Source organism: Tenrec ecaudatus, chromosome 3, assembly GCF_050624435.1.
Source record: "Tenrec ecaudatus isolate mTenEca1 chromosome 3, mTenEca1.hap1, whole genome shotgun sequence".
Lineage (NCBI taxonomy): Eukaryota > Metazoa > Chordata > Mammalia > Afrosoricida > Tenrecidae > Tenrec > Tenrec ecaudatus.
In genome coordinates, this window is record NC_134532.1 from 111,122,305 (window position 1) to 111,141,554 (window position 19,250).

At 41.4% G+C, this 19,250-nt stretch overlaps 1 protein-coding gene across 2 annotated transcripts in view; it reads right to left on the reverse strand.

Annotated features, from left to right (window-relative positions):
- Positions 1–202: 202 nt before the first annotated feature.
- SEC24B (SEC24 homolog B, COPII component) overlaps positions 203–19,250 on the reverse strand; it is a 91,269-nt gene continuing 72,221 nt past the window's right edge. For both annotated transcript variants that reach the window (XM_075543938.1, XM_075543939.1), the window contains 10 exons: positions 17,244–17,367; positions 16,357–16,515; positions 15,436–15,609; positions 14,572–14,682; positions 10,112–10,287; positions 9,114–9,251; positions 8,160–8,264; positions 7,209–7,301; positions 3,122–3,225; positions 203–1,095 (listed from right to left, as the gene is read on the reverse strand). In XM_075543938.1, the coding sequence (XP_075400053.1) occupies positions 981–1,095; positions 3,122–3,225; positions 7,209–7,301; positions 8,160–8,264; positions 9,114–9,251; positions 10,112–10,287; positions 14,572–14,682; positions 15,436–15,609; positions 16,357–16,515; positions 17,244–17,367 (1,299 nt within the window). In that variant the 3' untranslated portion in view covers positions 203–980. The remainder of the gene's footprint in view (positions 1,096–3,121; positions 3,226–7,208; positions 7,302–8,159; positions 8,265–9,113; positions 9,252–10,111; positions 10,288–14,571; positions 14,683–15,435; positions 15,610–16,356; positions 16,516–17,243; positions 17,368–19,250) is intronic.

Sequence of the window (19,250 nt, forward strand, 5' to 3'; positions counted from 1 at the left end):
ACCTGTTTTCTTGAATTTAAACAAATAGATATTTGGTAACGTCCACAAAGCAATGAAAGAATACCGATTCACATATATTACGAATTGAATGAATGCTATTTCATTGCAATCCCAACCATCCCCTTACAGAGTAGTAAATTAAATAGAATACTATCGGAAAATAGCGACAACAACCCCAACAACAAAAAAGAAAACTGTATCGTCAAGCAAAATATTTTTTAATTAGTAGGCTGATCATAAATAAATCCACATAAAAGATTTAACAGAATTACAAAGAGTTTTGTGTTTCTTTTGTGGACTCAATTCATAATACGCATTTGTCAACCTCATTCTCTGTAACCGAGAGTTGGCATCCAACAATGCAGCACAGGTTCGGCAATTCATATTCTGTAGTTACGTTTTTACATTTTCTTTACAAATGTAACATTTATGTACATTATGTGTCTATATATACTTTGCTCTATAGGTCATATACTAAAACTCTATTATAGTTTTTATAGGGAAAACGTTGAATTCATTGAATGAATATGAATCATTCCTTGGTAAAAAGTAATTCATAAAAACAAATAACATGGTACCATTGCCTGTTGGCATCTCTTGTCAGAGTTCGGGTCCAGAGATGTGACATTAAGTGTAAGAAAACAAGAGAGGGGAGTTGGTCTAATTACACATCATGGCGAATCACTTCACAGCGCTGGCAAGCACGGAGCACTGCACGCCTGCACTTGTGGCAGTGGGGAAGCATGTCTAGGCCACGTGGACAGGCTCTGGTGCGGAGCCGTCACCACCACCGATCGTTCGGGCTGAAGAGCCACTCCAGTCCTCTCTTCCCCGCTACCGTGCCCAGAGCCTCAGCGGGTGCCACGCACCTGTCTGCATGACAGCCAGAGCCTGCGCTTCAACTCTCCTGTGTGCTTCTCTGACAGAGGTGCGTTACCAAAGCTGCACGTCTTTTTCTCCTTACTCAGTTTTATTCCACGTCACTTACAAATCTGCTTCTGAACATGAATTAAAAATTCATAGTAAGAGAATGCGGCTTCCGTCCGGTCTTCAACTAAATGTTGAAAAAATTCTGTTTTGGCAGGACTCTCATCTCTGAAAAAGAAAAAAGGGTAAGACTTATTAAACTAAAAATAATACATGTGATTAAAAAGTTAAGACTAGAGTAGGGGGGTAGAACCAATCAGAATGATTGATGTATGTCCCCCATCCCAGGGGGACAAACAGCAAAAGGGTGGGTGAAATGGGACAGCAGTCGGGGTGAAACATGAAAAAAAAGAATTTATAGATTGTTAAGGGGGAATTGGGGGGGGGGGAGAAACGGGGGGCAGGGGAGGGAGGAAAGGAGGAGCTGATGCCAGGGGCTTGAGTAGAAAGAACATGTTTTGACAAAATGATGCCCGCACATGTACAGATGAGTTTGATGAAAAGGACAGATGCATGGATTGTGAAGGAGCTGTAGGACAAGGGGAACAGAGAGGTGAGGCCAGGGAGGACCAAGCATAGACTGTAGGGCCAGAGCTTGCCGTATTGACAGACTCGACTGGAAAACACGTCGAAAGGCCAGCAAACAGTCCTTGAACTAACTACAAGCTTTTCTGTCTTGTTGTGTGTTTTTTTTTGTCATTGGCTTGTTTATTTTGTTGCTTGGTTTTGTGCGTGTTATTATCTACTCAGGTCTGTCTCAATGAGATAGGCTGGATGAACAATCTGGAGGAGAAAACAACGGGATCAACAGTCCTGGGGAGACATGGGACGGGGGTGGGGGTGGGGGGAGAGGTAGTGGTGGTAACAAACCCAGGGACAAGGGAACAAGTGATCCAAATCGGTGGTGAGGAGGATGCAGGAAGGCTGGTAAAGCTTGATCAAGGGTAATGTAACTGAGAGGAATTGCTATAACCCAAACGAAGGCTGCGCATGACAGTGGGAAAAGAAGAAAGTAAAAGGAATTAAAGGAAATAGCTAGAAGGTAAAGGGGGTTTATAGAGGTCTGAGTGCAGGCATATACATATGTAAATATGTTTATATATGAGGATGTGGAAGTGGACCTATGTGCATCTATTTATAGGTTTGGTATTCGGGTAGCAGATGGATATTGGGCATTCCATGATGCCCACCTTCCCAACACAATCACTGACGACAAATGGGTGCATAAGCAAATGTGGTGTAGAAAGCTGATGGTGCCTGGCTATCAAAAGATATAGCGTCTAGGGTCTTAAAGGCTTGAAGGTAAACAAGTGGCCATCTAGCTCAGAAGCAACAAAGCTCACATGGAAGAAGCACACCAGCCTGTGGGATCACGAGGTGTCAAAGGGATCAGGTATCAGGCATCATCAGAACCAAAAATCATATCATTGTGAATGAGGGGGAATGTGAGGTGGAGACCCAAGGCCCATCTGTAGGCAACTGGACATCGCAGGGAGGAGATGAGCCAGTCAGGGTGCAGTGTAGCAATGACGAAACATACAACTTTCCTCTAGTTCCTAAATGCTTCCTCCCCACCCACTATCATGATCCCAATTCTACCTTACAAATCTGGCTAGACCAGAGGATGCACACTGGTACAGATAGGAATTAGAACAGGGAATCCAGAACAGTTGATCCCTTTGGAACCAGTGGTGAGAGTGGTGATACCGGTGAAGGGAGCTGTCGGAGAGTGTAAGATAAGACAAAATAATAATTTATAAATTATCTAGGGCTCATGAGGGAGTGGGGAGCGGGGAAGGATGGGAGAAAATGAGGAGCTGATGCTGGGGGCTTAAGAGAAGAGCAAATGTTTTGGATGAAGGCAATGAATGTACGAATGTGCTTTACACAGTTGATGTATGTATGGATTGTGATAAGAGTTGTATGAGCCCCTTAAAAAAGGATTAAAAATAAGAGCTGTAAGAGCCCCCAATAAAATGAAAAGGAAAAAGGAAGTTAAGAATAATTCTACTCTATCAAGAAAGTACTAAAATGAAGGCACTGTGGGAAAAAGGAACATGTGGACTATTAATTAAACAGCATCTTATCACTAGCCTATATTTTGGTTAAAAAAAAATTAAAGTTGATTTGAAGTAATTTCCACAAAGACTAAACAAGAAAAGACAATTTCCTAATAAAACTCCCAAGTACTTACTTTACCACATGAAGAATTGGGCTCAATGGTCTACTGTCTCGAAGCCAAGTTATAAAGGATCGAGTTCTTTCTGATGAAAGTGTATCTATCTCTGGAAGATGTGTCTGGTAAAAGAAACAGAATTAGAAAGTTATTTCTGTGCTTAAAGGCTTTTAGTAGGACTAGAAATAAATTACAATCCCTACTATTACCAGCAACTTCCAGCACTCTATTTCCTAGCCCAACTGCAGCAACCAGACAGGGAATGGTTGCTAAGTGGGTTGAAGTGTGTAATGCTGTTCCCAGGCTTGTGGCAGCATGGTCACCCACAAGGACAACCCTGTTTGCTAAGCAGGCCTTCCTCTTAGCTCAACCCTGAGCCCTGGTCAGCAGCAGTGGCAGGGGACTACAGAGTCTGTCTACATCCTCTGATAAGGTAATGCGGCACACTGATAAGTAAGCCACTGATCTTATATTGTTTCCTTTAAAGAGAATACTCAAACAAAGGGGTTTCCTTCTAAATTCCTAATCCATCTAATCCTATTCCAATAATAAAAAAACCCTATTATATCCAATCTCACAATTCTAAGAGAATTTCACATTGCCCTTAGTTCTTAAAACTTAAGGACAAGGAATTTTAATGACCACTTTAGATGGGGAAACATATTCTCACACCACTTGAGCATTTCCTCGCAGCATTGAATTCTAAGCTGGTCCCCTTCACTGCGTCTGTAACGTTTGATCCTGATGGCTATGACCCTGGGAAAGCTTGACTGCCGTGAGTCAAGTGTCCACCATCAGGGGTGCATTTTCACTGTCAAGACGATTCTGTCCCAGCACAAGAAGAATTGTGTTTTATCGGCTACAACTAAATATGAGAACAAGATCAATCCTCTCATGCCTAGGCAGTGGATCTGTAATACTCTGGTATGAAGAGTCAAAAATTTTACAGATGGGAAAAACCTGAGAATCATTTAACACAACACACCGATTGAGTGGTAGAAATAAACTAGAAGGCATGCCTCTTGACTTCCAGCCTGACATTTTTTTATTACAGCCAACTGGTTTACTTTAGGTTGAAAAGCACTTCCTGTAAGGCTTTATCTTCTTATAAGCCTCAAGCAGACGCACACTGTCTTATAGAAGAGACGGTGTAACTGTTACAGAAGGCAAAAACCTCTATTATTTAAGAAAGTTTATCAAATAATGCTTCTGAAATATTTCCCAACAGCAGCCCATCAGGGCTGGAGAGGGCACGAGAACGAATGAGTGTAAGAGAACTCAAGCGTTTGGCTGTAAAGGAGGCGTCTGAATGCTAACGAGGCAGGAAGCTTTCTTTGCCCTCTGCTGCCTGTGAAGTTCAACTCTGTAGTAACTAATAGATGTCAGCAATTTTCCTTATTCTAAGTGAATGGAACACCTTTTCAAAATAGCTATCTCAACCGTTATATGTAATGATAACAATACCAGCCAAAACAGAACAAAACCCTCACAAGAAACAAGAAACGCGGCTGTGGCATTTGCTCCCCCATCCCCATTGCTTCAGGGGATGTGCCGGTGTCACCACTGCAAATCACACTAAGGGGACACACCCACATGACTGGCCAGCCAGTGCCTTGTTAAACCAGACACCTCTATATTCACCTCTATCTTCTATCACAAAGTCTACAGGCCCTGTGAGTTCAGAGAGGGGCTCTCTATTGCACAGAGGAAAAGTATAGTTCATGGCCTCTTGTGGTCAAATGGAACGATCACAGAGCACGTTTATTAGGAAGGAGGGCTTGGTTAAACTGGGGCAGTGACGTAAGCTAAATATCACCGGTCTTTTCTAAGTCTGTTTTCTACTTCCTTTCATGCATAAGTGACCAAAAAAAGAATAAAGTCTGAAGAGAAACATATGAAGAGGCTTTAAAAATGTGTGGAAAACTGAATTGAAAGATAGTGCGTCCAAAATGGACACTACTAAGGAAATGCATACAGCATTGAAAGTGTACAGACATGCTGCTCAAAAGTCATCTGATCAGAAAGAGCCTTCCCAACCATGGGACAGAAAAGATGTGGCACGCTGAAAAATGAAGTGTCAAGTTATTTTAGAATTACCTACAAGCCTATCTTTTTACCAAAACAACAAAAAAGATTTGTTTTTCTTTCTTCAACGCCAATTTACCAGTAAATGATGCAAAGCATAGAGTGTATAATAAAATTTAAATGGAGAATTTTGGGTTGGCAAGATTTATGATCCATGCTCAATGTTAAACAACAAATTCAAAAGGATATCATGTAAAACTCTCCTAGACTCCACCACACTTCATTTCCATTTTGATGGCTGTTGTTCCATGGGGCCAGTCGGTTCCCCTATGTGCAAGGAGAGCTACTCCAGGGGCTTCCCGCTGTGCCCAGGCAGGCTGCCCTGGAGGCCCCTAGGGATGGGTTCAAAGGGCCACTTTCCAGCTAGTAGCCAAATACCTAACTGCTTATGCTCCCTGGGGATACATTTTAAAACAAAGCAAAACAAAAAACCAACGAGACAAAAGGGATCCTAAGAAGGGGCTTTAACATGTTTCTGGGGGTTGGGGGAGAATCCCCCGTTGTTTAAATCCATTTTTTCCACCTTTGTTTGTTTGGCCTCCTTGTTTTATGCATGTTTCTCTTTGGCTATATTCTTTTTGATAAATTATTCAATGCTGCAAAGCTCTTGTGCATGTCTAAACCACCATGGAATGTGATTTTCATTTTGACAGCTGCTGTCCAATGGCTCTCCCAAAAAGGGCCGTGATGATGCACTTTAATCAACATTGTCTCCAAGCACCTGCGGCCGTATTCTCGGTACCTGTTAACTATTAGTCAAGTTCTTTATTCATTTGTTTACTTATGCATCCATCCATTCATTCATAATCTCTGTGGTAGGTGAAAAAGATGCCATGCTGTTATTCCATCTTGTTTTCCTTAATTATGAGGTTGAACATCACTTTGTTATGGTCACGACTATATTTTCCCTCTAAAAAGTACTTATTTATCCTTTGCCCGTTTTCTGTTTAAAATGTCTTTAATTGGGTTGGGGGCAGTTGGTGGGGTGTGTGATGGCTTTCCTTAGCAGTCCTTGGGTGGTATGAATGGTTACGTATGGCTTTCCTTTCTTTATATTTAAATTCTGGATCCATTTGAAAGTTATTCTGACATGATCTATAAGGAGGAGAGTAAATATCCAGGCTCTCTCATGCGCTCCTCCCCCACCCCCTCCAAATGGCTAATCAGGGATCCTAGGTGTCTATTTTAATATTCTGTAAAAAAATAAAATGTTATGGTGGTTAAGGTGAAAGTGCACATGAGCTCCATTTATTGACGTCTGTATGAATGGTTCTGTGGTACTGGCTCTCATGTTTACAGCATGACACTGGATTCACCTCATTTCCATTCTCTCTGCTCTCTTTCCATTGATCTCGTGTCTGGGTCCCTCCTTGCTTCTGCGGTTAGTGTGGACTGTGGGGTTGTTTAAGGGAGCCCATTAGAAGACAGTTTGGCAGTTCCACGAAGAGTGGAGCACGGAGTTAGGGGGATGACATAGGAAGTCCCCTTCTGTTCCCAGGCGTGTGTCCAACAGAACGGAAAACATATACACCACAAACTTGCACACAAATTTCACAGCAGCACATAATCACAATAACCAAAAGTGGAGATAACCTAAATGTCCATCAACATTTGATGACTGCATTAAAAATGTGCACTATCCAGAGAATGGACTATTATTTAGCCACAAAAAAGGAATGGTGTGCAAACACAGGCTGTAACAGAACAAACCTGAAAACATGGCGAGAGAGAGTAGCTGGCCAAGAAAGGCCACATACCGAATGGTTCTGACATTCCACACAGACAAACCCAGAGAAGAACGTAGCCCTGTGGTTGTCAGGGCGTGTGGACAGGGGGAGTTGGGAAGGAAGGGTTTCTTTAGAGGGGTGATGAAATGTTCTGAAATTAGATAATGGCTTTGGCCACAAAACACTATGAATATACTGAAAACCACTGAATTTCACACTTTCAAATGGTGAGTGACTCGTGTGTTATTTCAATAAAAAAATTTTTTAAGTGAGGGTGTATAAAGGCCACTAACCATTTTCTGTGGAACAGATGAAAAATTAGGGTACCCAAGCACATCTTCTATGAAGTTATTGTCACAGCTCTTTCCAATCCAAATGTAAAAAATCTAAAAACAAAAGAAACAAAGACAAAACAAAAAACTAGTCAGTCAAGAAACACTGTGTGCTCTCAAGTCACTTGTGTCTCAAAGGGCTCACAGATCTCACACAAGAGGTCGGCCCCACGGCGCTTCTAGAAGCTAACCTGGCAGGGGCAGGTCTTTCCTCCTAGCAGCCATGCACTTAACTGGGGCTCTTCTAAAATGATCACACACAAATGGATAATTTCAAATCAACACTGAGAAGGAAACATAGCTGTCACTGGTGCGTGCTGAATCTAAATCCAAAATCAAAAGCGATTCATATCTTCTCTGCTTAAATTTCAAGGCATCGGATCAAACCCATTTTAGTTTCTTCCTCATTTTTTCTTCTCAACAGAAACGTAATGCTTTGATCTGGATAACTGACTCAATGAATACATTATTTAAGTTAAGATCGTCTCTTAACTTCAGCATCCCCCAGCACCACCCTGCCAGCCCATGTCTTTAAAACCATTGTCTTGCTTATAATGGTATGATTTATAGAGCTATCTAAAAATTGTGACACCCTTCAGCTCTGCCCCACATGGTAACTTCTGTACTCCTAATAATTCATGTAACCTCTCACCATGGAGATAAATTGAATTAGATCAACTATGCAGTCTCTTTCAATTTATCGTCCTAAATGGCAAAGTTACCTCCATACTTCCTTTTATCAAGTAGACGTAATGACATGCTGCCAGCTATGAAAGTCTAAAATAAATTGGCCTCCTGTTATCAATTTATTCCCTTCTCAGTCCGAATCCACCTTTCCCTGCCTGCTCTGTGACAAGAAAGCTGGGCCCCGTAGGTGTTTCTCCTTTGGCAAGCTGGCACACGGGTACTTACAGAGCCACAGTCCATAAGGAAAGCACCTTCTCTTGTCAGCTTCTCTGCAGACAATTTTTGAAGAGGTGGTTGAGGTACAACCCTGTCGTTAACATGTATAGCACCCTGAAAAGGAAGAGTGTTTGAATGAGCTAACCTGACTGTCCTCAGAGTTTAGAAGCTTGCGGTCCCAGAAACACTATGAAAACCTGCACAATGACGTTTGAGGGGCATACAGGAGAGGCGAACAAGTACTGGTGGTGCACTATCCTCGTGGCTGCTCAACTAAGACAGGTACGTATACTCAAATTATAAAGGTAAAAACAAATATATTGGTCACATTTACTTTTGGGGATTAGAATATATTAAAAGACAGTTGAATTTACTGCATAACAAGCTAGTTTTTTGTTTTTTTAAAAAAACACTTCTTAACTAAGATAATGCAGAAAAATAAAAAGATAATGCAGAAAAGATTTGAAAAAGTATAGTTTTAACATAAGGAAGAAGAAAAAAATGCTATACGTTTGCATACTAGGATATAGTTAGAAACCAAATTTGGTTTCCTATAATAAAAATTACAATCCAATTCTATTGGAAACAGTATCTACAAAATATAGATGGAAATGCTCACTTCATGACTTCATATGGTAACAAATATTAAACAAAAACCTAGAAAGCAAACATCTTCCCACATAAACCTACTTTAAATTCCATACCCATATATGCGATCTACCAGTCCATTCATTCCATCAGATGCTTAGCTCCCTCCCAGTGACTGCCCGAGTCTGACTCCGAGCAATCCTACAGCAGACCTGTTCCGCAGGGCTGCTGAGGCTATCCGCGTCCTTATTTACTGTGAGTGTTACTACCATCGCGGGTGAAGTGGAGAAACCTATTGGTACGACATCACCACCTTGGCTACAGAAACAGACACCAAAATGTATTTCAGTTCAACTGCACAAGCAGCGGTCATACCTCGTCTGTCAATCTGTCGATCCTGTATAAATTGGGATGGATCATTTTCATGAGATGAACAAGTGGCTGGGACTTTATCTGGCACATGGCATACACACGATCATCCAGGCGTGTGCTGGTACCAGTTCGAAATGCTTTCTACAAGGAATGACATGTGTTATTTAATAAAACGTAAGTAGAGTGGACAAACATCGAGACAAATAGACTCCATCCAGTCAGGAAAAGGCATGGCTTTGAAAGTCAAAAGACAAAAAGAGAGAGAGAGCCACTGTCACAGAGTCAATGCTGACTCATAAACGACCCTACAGGAAAACATGACGCTTTCTACTCCTGTAAAGGCATACAGCCTCGGAAACCCCCAGGAGCACCTCTACACGGCCTTACTGGGTCCCCAGGAGTTTCTAAGTCAGGCAGAGCTGACCTGACATCAGTGCTCAGCTCTGACGGCTAACAGGGAGATTTGCAGCAGTAAGTTATCGAGCTTCTCTGAGTCGCCCTGTCATCGGAAGCACACGAGATAATCATCGACCGAGGGTCAAAGGAACAGGACGGTATTAGCCCTGAAGCATCTCTAAAACATGAGGCCTGACCCAGGGACAGACATCCAATAAACAGGAGAACTTTTCCTTGGCATCTCCCTCAAGACGCATACTAATCCCATCTGCTTGCACGTATTCAAGCAAGCATTTGGCTCCATCTGAGGCGGCACATACTTGAGCAATGTTGCTTCCCATTGAGCGTTACCTATTCTTCAAAACCCTGCAAATGCTAGTAACACCTTAAACATCTGGGTATCTATATTTAACCAGATTTCTGCATCTCATTTCTCTCTTACATACGACGAGGGCATCAAAAGGTTCATGGGGAAAAGCAATGAAAGGATAAGGGGGAGTTGCCACAAAAAAATGTTGAAGGCTCCTCTTATATGTGGGAATTGAAAGGAAAAAGACCTTGTTACATAAAACTGTAGAGGTATATTACATGTAACTATAGAGCACCTGTTTGAGAAGGGCCAACACATAGAGAGGAAACAACTTGAGGGAGCCGGGGGCTATCAGCGCCGAGTGCTGTAAATTTGAGAGCGTCGAGCCATATGCAGACAAGGAATCCACCACCGCATTCACTAAGGCGTCTCTCGCGTCTGACAGACTTGATGAGATGGATCGATCCACAGCTGTCACCAAGCAAAGCAAAAAGATGTTTGGCCATTACGTTCTAATGCTTGATATCAATAGCAGAGATGATTTCCATGCATTATTTTAAAAGCCCAACCAAAAAGTCTGTTGCCTAGAAACACTCATCTCAATTGTTCCCTCGTTTTACAAGTGTCAGATTATGTAATATTTCCAAACTGAATTCTATTGAATAAACTGACTCACCCCCGCCCCCACTCTTAAGTCTAAAAACACAGAGCTACTATTAACATTAGAGACCTAGTGTCATTCAGCATCTTCTGAGTGGTTCCTTACTGAGACGACAGTCACAATTGTGAATTATCATGCTTCCACATAACCAATGCGCACCCTTCAATCTGAGACAACCCTTGTGATGCCCTACAATGTCCTCTGTCAAACCAAGCTAGGTCAACAAATAGGGAGAGAACAAACGGCACCCCCACCTCTCTCAGACACTGAAGAGGCAGAGAGCAGCGCGAAACTTAATTTTCCTCCACGTACAATTTTTTTCAGAGATGGTCATGTGAACATATACCCAAGAAGTGTGTGGTAGTCACATAATCTGGTGTCAATTTAAAGATTAAGAGTGTAGGCTGTCAATCTGGAGATAGCCAATGAGACTTCTGTGGGCATGGCCTTCTGAGAATTCTGGGAAATCTGGTACTTCCTCCTGGGAGGCAGAAGACACCTCTCTCTCCCTCTCTCTGTCTCTCTCTGCTCCTCCCTGGGAGACATTGCAGAAGACATGCCGCATGGATGCAACTAGACCTCAGAAGCCGGAGAAGCCAGAGACCCCTGCCAGTACTGAGATGCTTACACTGGACCCAAAGACTTTCTGCCCGTGATCTTCTACATTCAGCATCATTGCATGAGTTTAGTGAGTCTAAAGAGGACTTTATAGATTGGTATCAAACATATGGACTAATATCGGACATATGGCCTTGAAGTGGACTGGGTTGGGATGTTTTCTCAATGTTCAATTCCTCTTGTATATAAACCTTTTGAAAAATAATTTTATTGGGGGCTCATACAACTCTTATCACAATCCGTACATCCGTCCATTGTGTCGAGCCATTTGTACATTTGTTGCCATCATCATTCTCAAAACATTTGCTCTTTCAAAGGTCCCTTGTGACCACTGGAAATCCTCAAGTATTCCTTCCAGTTTATGTTTTGTTTTTAAAATCATTTTATTGGGGCTCATACAACTCTTATCCATACATACATCAATTGTGTAAACCACATTTGCATCTTTGTTGTCCTCATCATTCTCAAAACATTTGCTCTCCACTTAACCCCTGGCATCAGCTCCTCATTTTGCCCTCATGAATCTCTTTCCTATACACATACGTGTGTCCATGGATTTGTTTCCCTAGTCTACCCAACTAACACAAAGTGAAAATCAAATTATATTAAAAACCAATTAATTATAGTAAAGTTCATTTGAAATCCAGGTGTAAAATGATTCTTAAAATTGGAATCCCCAAACAGAGCAACATTGACAATTTTTCTTCAGGACTCTACGGGAAAACAGCAAGCCTCGTTTTAGATACAACAATAGTTCAATCTTTCTTATGGCCAAACGGCATTCCATTGTTTGGATGCACCAGTGTGTTCATTCAGCTGACATTTATCAGATGAAAGACATCTGGGTTGTTACCAACTTTTAGTGATTGTAAATCCTCACAGGTTTTTAGACAAAAGAATTGGTCCATTTGTTTGTGTTCTTCCCTAGGGTGCCACATAGCACCCAGGAAACACAAAACCTCCCTCTAGTTCTTTGATGCTTCTTCCCCGCTCCCGCCCCACCCCCATCTTACAAATCTGGGTAGACCAGAACATGTATATTGGTACAGATAAGAGCTCAACATGCAACAGTAGGAGGGTAAGGGGTAGGGAGTAAGGGGAACCAATCAAAATAATGGACATATGGCCCCAATCCCAGGTGAACCGACCGCAGGAAGGTGGGTGAAATGAGACAGCGGTCAGTGTAAGACATGGGGAAAAATAGAATTTTTGAATTATCAAGGGGTCATGGAGGAGTGAGGGTGGGGGAGGGAGAAGGGAAAAAATGAGGTGATGCCAGGGGCTCAAGTAGAAAGAAAATGTTTTGAAAAGGATGATGACAACATATGCACAGATGTGTTTGACAAAATGGATATATGTATGGATTGCGATAAGAGCTATAAAAGCCCCAATTAAAAAAAATTGGTCAAGACACATGAGTAATCTAGTTCACATTTCGTAAATGCTAGAACAAATACTCTCGGGAAGCTGACTGATGAACCCCCCCCCAGGGAATACCAAAAATAGACTTGGGAGACAGAGTGTGGCACCCCTCAGACTCGACTGGAAAACACTCAGAAAAGCCAGCAAACAGATCTTGAATTATTTATAGGCTTTTCCATTTTTCTCAGTGGCTTTCTTTTTGTTATTGTTATTTTGTCTTTGTTTTTTGCTACCATTGTTATTTCTTTGTTGGTTTGACTTCCTTTGTTGTTTCATTTGGCTTTGGCTGGTTTTTGCACTTATTAATGTCTCTGAGTGTCTATCTAGATAAGATAGGTGGGATAAATAATTTGGAGATGGAAAGAACGGGACCAATGGTTCTGGGGGAATACAGGACAAGGGGAGGAGGAAGAAAGGAAGGGAGGGGAGACCAACCCAGGGACAAGGGAACAACAAGTGAACTAAAATCAATGGAAGGCAGGTCATAGGATGCCTAGTGGGACTCAATCAAGGGCAATGTAGCAGCGAGGAACTAGTAAACATGAGTGAAGGCCAAACATGATGGTGGGACAAGAGGGAAGTAAAAAGGAAATAGAGGAAAGAACCAGGAGGCAAAGGACATATATAGAGGCCTAAATATAGGTATGTACATATGTAAATATATATACAATGAGAGGGGAATAGATCTATATACTCATAACTATATGTTAAGAATTAAGATTGCAGATAGACATTGGGCCTCTACTCAAGTACTCCCTTAACAAGAACAAGATCACTTTGTCATATCACAATTCGGCATTCTGTGATGTTCACCTTCCTGACACAATTGCTGAAGACAAAAGGGGTACATAAGCAAATGTGGTGAAGAAAGCTGATGGTGGCCGGCTATCAAAACATATGATGCCTGGTGTCTTAAAGGCTTGAAGATAAACAAGTGGCCCATCTAACTCAGTAGCAACAAAGCCCACATGGAAGAAGTCTGTGTGATCATGGTATCGATGGGATCAAGCATCAGGCATCTAAGACCCAGAATAAAACCATGCCTAAGGTGAATGGGGGGGCAGGGGGCATGAAGTGGAGACCCAATGCCCATCTGTAGACAAATGGACATCCCCTCACAGAGGGGTCACAGGGAAGAGATGAGCCAGTCTGGGTGTAGTATAGCACCAATGAAACACACAATTTTCCTCAAGTCCTTTGGTACTTCCGTTACCCCACTAGCATGACCTCAATTCTAACTTACAAATTGGATTAGACCAGAACATGGCACACTGCTACAGATCAGCACCTGCAACGCAGGGAATCCAGGATAGATAAAACCCTTAGGGCCAACAAGGAGAGTAGAGATCCAGGAGGATTAGGGGAGGGTGTGGGGGGGAAGGGGGAATTGATCACAAGGATCAATAGAAGTCCCTCCCAGGGGGATGAATAACGGAAAAGTGGGTGAGGGACAATTGAGGATGATGTAAGATATGGATAAAATAATCTATAACTCAAAATAGGACAAAATAACGATGTATAAATTACCAAGGGCACATGAGGGAGGGGGGAAAGGGGAGGGAGGGGAAAAAAAAAAGAGGACCTGATGCAAAGGACTTAAGTGGAGAGCAAATGCTTTGAGAATGATTGGGGCAGGGAATGTATGGATGTGCTTTATACAATTGATGTATGGATATGTATGGAATGTGATAAGAGTTGTATGAGTCCCTAATAAAATGTAAAAAAAGAAAAAAAATCTATAACTTACCAAGAGTTCGTGAGGGAAGGTCGGGGGGAGAGGGAGGGGAAAAAATGGGGAGCAGATATCAGGGGCTCAAGTGGGAAGAGAATGCTTTGGAAATGATGATGGCGGCATATGTGCAAATGTGCTTGACACACTGGAGGAATGTATGGATTGTGATAGGAGATGTAAGAGCCCCCAATAAAAGTAGTTACAAAAACATACTCTCAGAATAAGAGATCTATCTGTAAGGTGCTTTCAGAAGAAGAAAAAAGCCCTAACTTCATTGAGGACAGAATACCACATTTCACCGGCTGCCTCCCTTTTCACTTACCCATATTTGCTAGGAGGCAGATGGCAGCTTGTACATCCACGCCTGCATACACATCTGCTAGAGAACTTACTACTGGCAAACAAAGTGTGTGTACTCTAATCCGACGTTCACCTGAACAGAATGATGAAAACATGTTATAACAAAGTACATTCGACCAAGAACTACAAACAGGCCAGATTTTTATACAGGGTATTGTTCTAACTAGATTAAACCACAAACTGAAAACAAGACTTTACCATTAGCAGGCTCTAAAGAAAACGGAACACTCTGAGCTCCCTGGGTGGCCCAACAGCTAATGCGCTCGGCTGCTAACTACAAGCCAGAGGTTCAAGTCTGCTGAGCGTCACTTTGGAGGGAAGTCCTCCAAAGGTTAGCCACCGAGACCAGAGCGACTCTGAAACACAGGGGCGCTGCCGAGTTGGAGCGGGCGCCACAGCAGCTGGTTAACGCTCTACATGGGAAGCCCATGAACACACAGTTTCTATGTAAGGGAACTTTAGTTTTTGGCTTTTATTTTAACATCATTCATTCTAAACTATATCCAATAGGCAAATGTAAGAAAAATAAATAAATGCGGGCCTTAGCTGTTACACAGAATTTCTTACTTCATGGGGCAAGAAATAAGGCTAAGGATGGCACACAGCTGAATTTTTATCAGAAACATGCTCTGGAGAACACAATGTCTCCGTGAATCAGAAAACAGACACCACTTAAGGTTCACAGTGAAGAGCTGCTGTTTTAAACACACACAAGTTGAGTCACTGGTGCTGATTTCTTTCTTTTATTCCCCCACCCCACTAGCAAGCACATGAAAGCAAGGGTGGACGATGACGGCAGGCTCTATTCAGTGTCTGTTCACGTTACCTTTGCTTGATGTATATAATAGAGCTGTCTGAAAACACACTAAAGAAGTATCGGTCAGATTCTCTTCAATAGACAGCTGCACTGCAAACCCAGCATCTGGGTTGATGTTGGCCAGGGATAACAGATCAGTGGACCGAACAAAGAAGTTGCCATGGAAAGTGTGCATCGAAAGACCTAGGAGACAGAAAGCTAGATGTAAATGGTGAAATAACATCGGTATGTTTGCCTCAGGATAAGATTACTTTTAAAAGTTGAAGATGTCTGAATTTTAATCGAAAGGCTAACTGAGTGCGTGTTACGTAAAAGTGAGTTTGTTTTTTTAACTTCTATTAAAAATAAATCGTAAATATTTTCTAATTTGAAGTAAGACCATGAACAAACATATAAAATTAAACAAATGGAGGTTACTGGACAACTAAGGTTGGAAATCCCACCAGCAAACAGTCAACAAAAGCCAAGGAAAGGACACTGAGGATTATTTAAACAATTATCCAGGCAAAGACTCTTAATTTGATAATATATGTTTTAGATCTGGTCTATTTCCTGATTTCTCCTTTTAAAATCAATCTCAGTGTGGGATCTAATTTAAGTTCCATGAACTCAATTAGACTATATGCTTAAAAAGAGTCCTAGCAGCACACTGGTTATGCATTGGGGTGCGATCCACAAATTCCTCAGTTTGAAACCGCCAGTCGCTCCACAGGAGAAAGACAGAGCTTTCTACTCCTGTAAATGGTGACAGTCTTAGAAACTCCCTGGGGAAGGTCTACCCTGCCCTATAGGGTTGTTATGGGCCAGTATTAACTCGTTGGCCATGAGACATATACTTAAACCAATAAATCCTCTATAATAAGTCTTCATCATGGGTAGTAACTTTCATACAAATGTGCAGCATAAAGCAAAACTTTCATAATTTCATACCTTTAGTACATCTTATTCTCATTACAGCTTCAAACCCAATTTTTCTCGTCAGATAGCGTTTTAGGTCTTTTTGTAGTTTTTCTGCTTGTGAAGGGTTGTGAGTACAGTGGAATGATGGGTAATAATAGATGCACCCTGCAGAATACTTGGACATACAAGCTTTGGAGAGAAATTGTAAAAAGCATTAGCTACAGAAGCAATAGCTACTTGTCCCTATGATAGAACCGATCCTATATTCTGAAGAAACCTCTATTGGGAGGCAACCTACGCTGTCAAAAGACGAGATAAATAGGAGCAAACAGAAGCATTATAAAATAGAACCTGCACAATAAAGGTTACTGTTGAGCAGAACGGCAGGGGAATCCTGCTCTCGTTGCTCCCGAGTGCTTAACTGAGAGGCAGTACCAAGCAAGAAGAGGCCTGGAGACGTGCTTCTGTGAAGCCGACAGCCAAGAAAACCCGACGGGAGCAGTGCTACTCAGAATCCACTGGGGCGGCAAGAGGAAGGCAGAACGTTGAACAGGTGAGCAGTTCCACACTCCTGGCTGCTCCGTGCGAGGAAAGATGGAGCTGTTTACCCCCGTAAAGATTTATTGTCTCGGAAACTCACAGGGACAATTTTACCCTGTCCTATAGTTTGCTCCGAGTCAGGACTGACTCAATGACAGTTGAGGTTTCCTGGAATACTCCTCATAGACATTATCTTTTTAGTTCACATAAATGATTAAAATTAAAACAAATAATTAATAAATATAAAATAATTCCATAGGTATTATTTTTTAATTTGCAACCCCCCCCAAAAAAACCTGAGAACTGAAGAGTTACGGTTTAATCATATCTTAAGTCTGTTTTGGTAAATCCCTCTGGTTCCCCAACTATCTCCTTACCTAGAGAAGCCAGATCAGAATACTGTGAGCTTAAAAGGAACAGATCCACTGCCGTCTGCTGCCCGGAGCAATCTAAAGCGAGTTTCTTGTAAAAGTCAGTCGCAGGGCCAAGGTGATGTACAACCTGAGTCAACAGATGACAAAGTAAGAGCTGGACACCCTTACTCATGCACATATCTCTATGCCTGTCTTGTAATAAAGAGAGGGATCTCTGGTGGAGCCAGCCAACGAAGGAGTGCTTTCTGGCAGGGACTTGCGAGTGGGGCCACAAGCTGCAGTTTGAAACCCTGGGGCATCTCACCCGGCCCTCCCTACAGGGTGGCCACAAGTTGGAAGCAGTGAGTTGTGTGAGGCACTAGGCCCACATTCCCAATCATAATGAGAGCCTGCATGGTCTAAGCATCTACTATGTGCCCGCACTCCTTGGCAGGAGCCCTGCTGACGCCAGACTGCTAGCCACAAAGTCAGCAGCTCAGACCAACCCGTTGCTGTGTGGAAGAAAGGCAGCCTTGTCTACTCTGGCAAAGATTTACAGCCTTGGAAACCTGAAATTGGCTTGCTGAGTCAGGCTGGCTCGATTGGTTGAAATGTTCATGTAAACTAACAGCTTATTCCTCATAATGGCACAGTTTCAACATTTCTGATGTTTACATTTTACACGAGGAAACTGATAAACAATAACAAGCAAAAGACAAAACAAAAAAAACCTGGAAGAAAACTCCACAACAATGAAGTGTCCTGACCAGGATTACACAGTTAGTGAGTGGGAATGAGAGGAAAACCCCAAGCAATCTGAATACTGAGAGGGTGCACTTAACTGCTTCTACATAGACAGTAACATGAGAAAAAACTAGGCTGGAAGATGTTTTCCTATTCTAAGAAGAAAACTTAAGCTGAGGAGGCAGCACTGAACCCAAGAATTAAAAATACAAGAGAGAGGTTCTAAATTCGCAATCATTGTAGTCTATCAAATAGCGTAACTAAATCTTAATCCTTATATTATAATTTTATTCTATAAAAATTTAATCAGATATATAAAAATTTAATCAGATATATATGCACACCAAAGCAGACACTTAAGCTACTGAGTCATAGTTTAAATAAAGAATATTTTTGAAAATAAAATGAGAAAAAATGAAAAATTGCATCCAAGTATTCATGCAAATATGACCTTTCTTCTGTTCAAAATATGTGATATTTTATGTAGGACCATTACATCAATGAACTGAACACTTGTTAATGCAGTTAAAAATACATTTGCTCTTATTTTTAAATTAGGTATTTTTCCCCTTAAAATAAATTTAAAATGACAAATTCTCTAAGAATTAAAATGTCCTTTTACTCTAGGAAATTGACAGTTAAAAAGAAAGCGATAGTGGTAGCTGGAGGATGAGACTCTTCAGTAGTCTGCATTGAGAAACAAACAAACAAGGGAAATACACCAATAACAGAAATGTAAAGTCCACGCTGTTTGAACTAGTCATTTCCACCTGTAGGAATCTGCCTTAAGGAAAAGCTTAAGTGACTAAAATTTATGACACTAGAAATATGTCAATTCAACTCACACTCACAGTTAATTTTAATGATATTTCCTCATATATAGTTTGAGGTCAGGTAGAACTCATATACAAAACAGTTATGAATGCTCAAATTCATATATTCTTCAAAATATATTCCTGGCCCAAAGTTTCCTGTAAAATCCCAAGTAATGCTGTTCAGCATCACATTAAAATAATAATAGTGAAGATGTATTTTTTTTTAAAAATCAGTGAAGATGCAAAGCCAACTATCCTATGACTGGGGGACAGTTAGTTAAATAGAGTATTTTGAGCATGAGATTATGATGATTTATATTTTTCTTACTGTCCAAGTTTTCTACAGTGATTTGATTAAATTTTAAATGAAAACATTTAAATTAATACTTAAAATATTTTATACCATGTAACATCTTGCTTATCCTAGATATCACTTAAAAGGCTGTAACTTTGAGCATGTTAAATTCTAGCA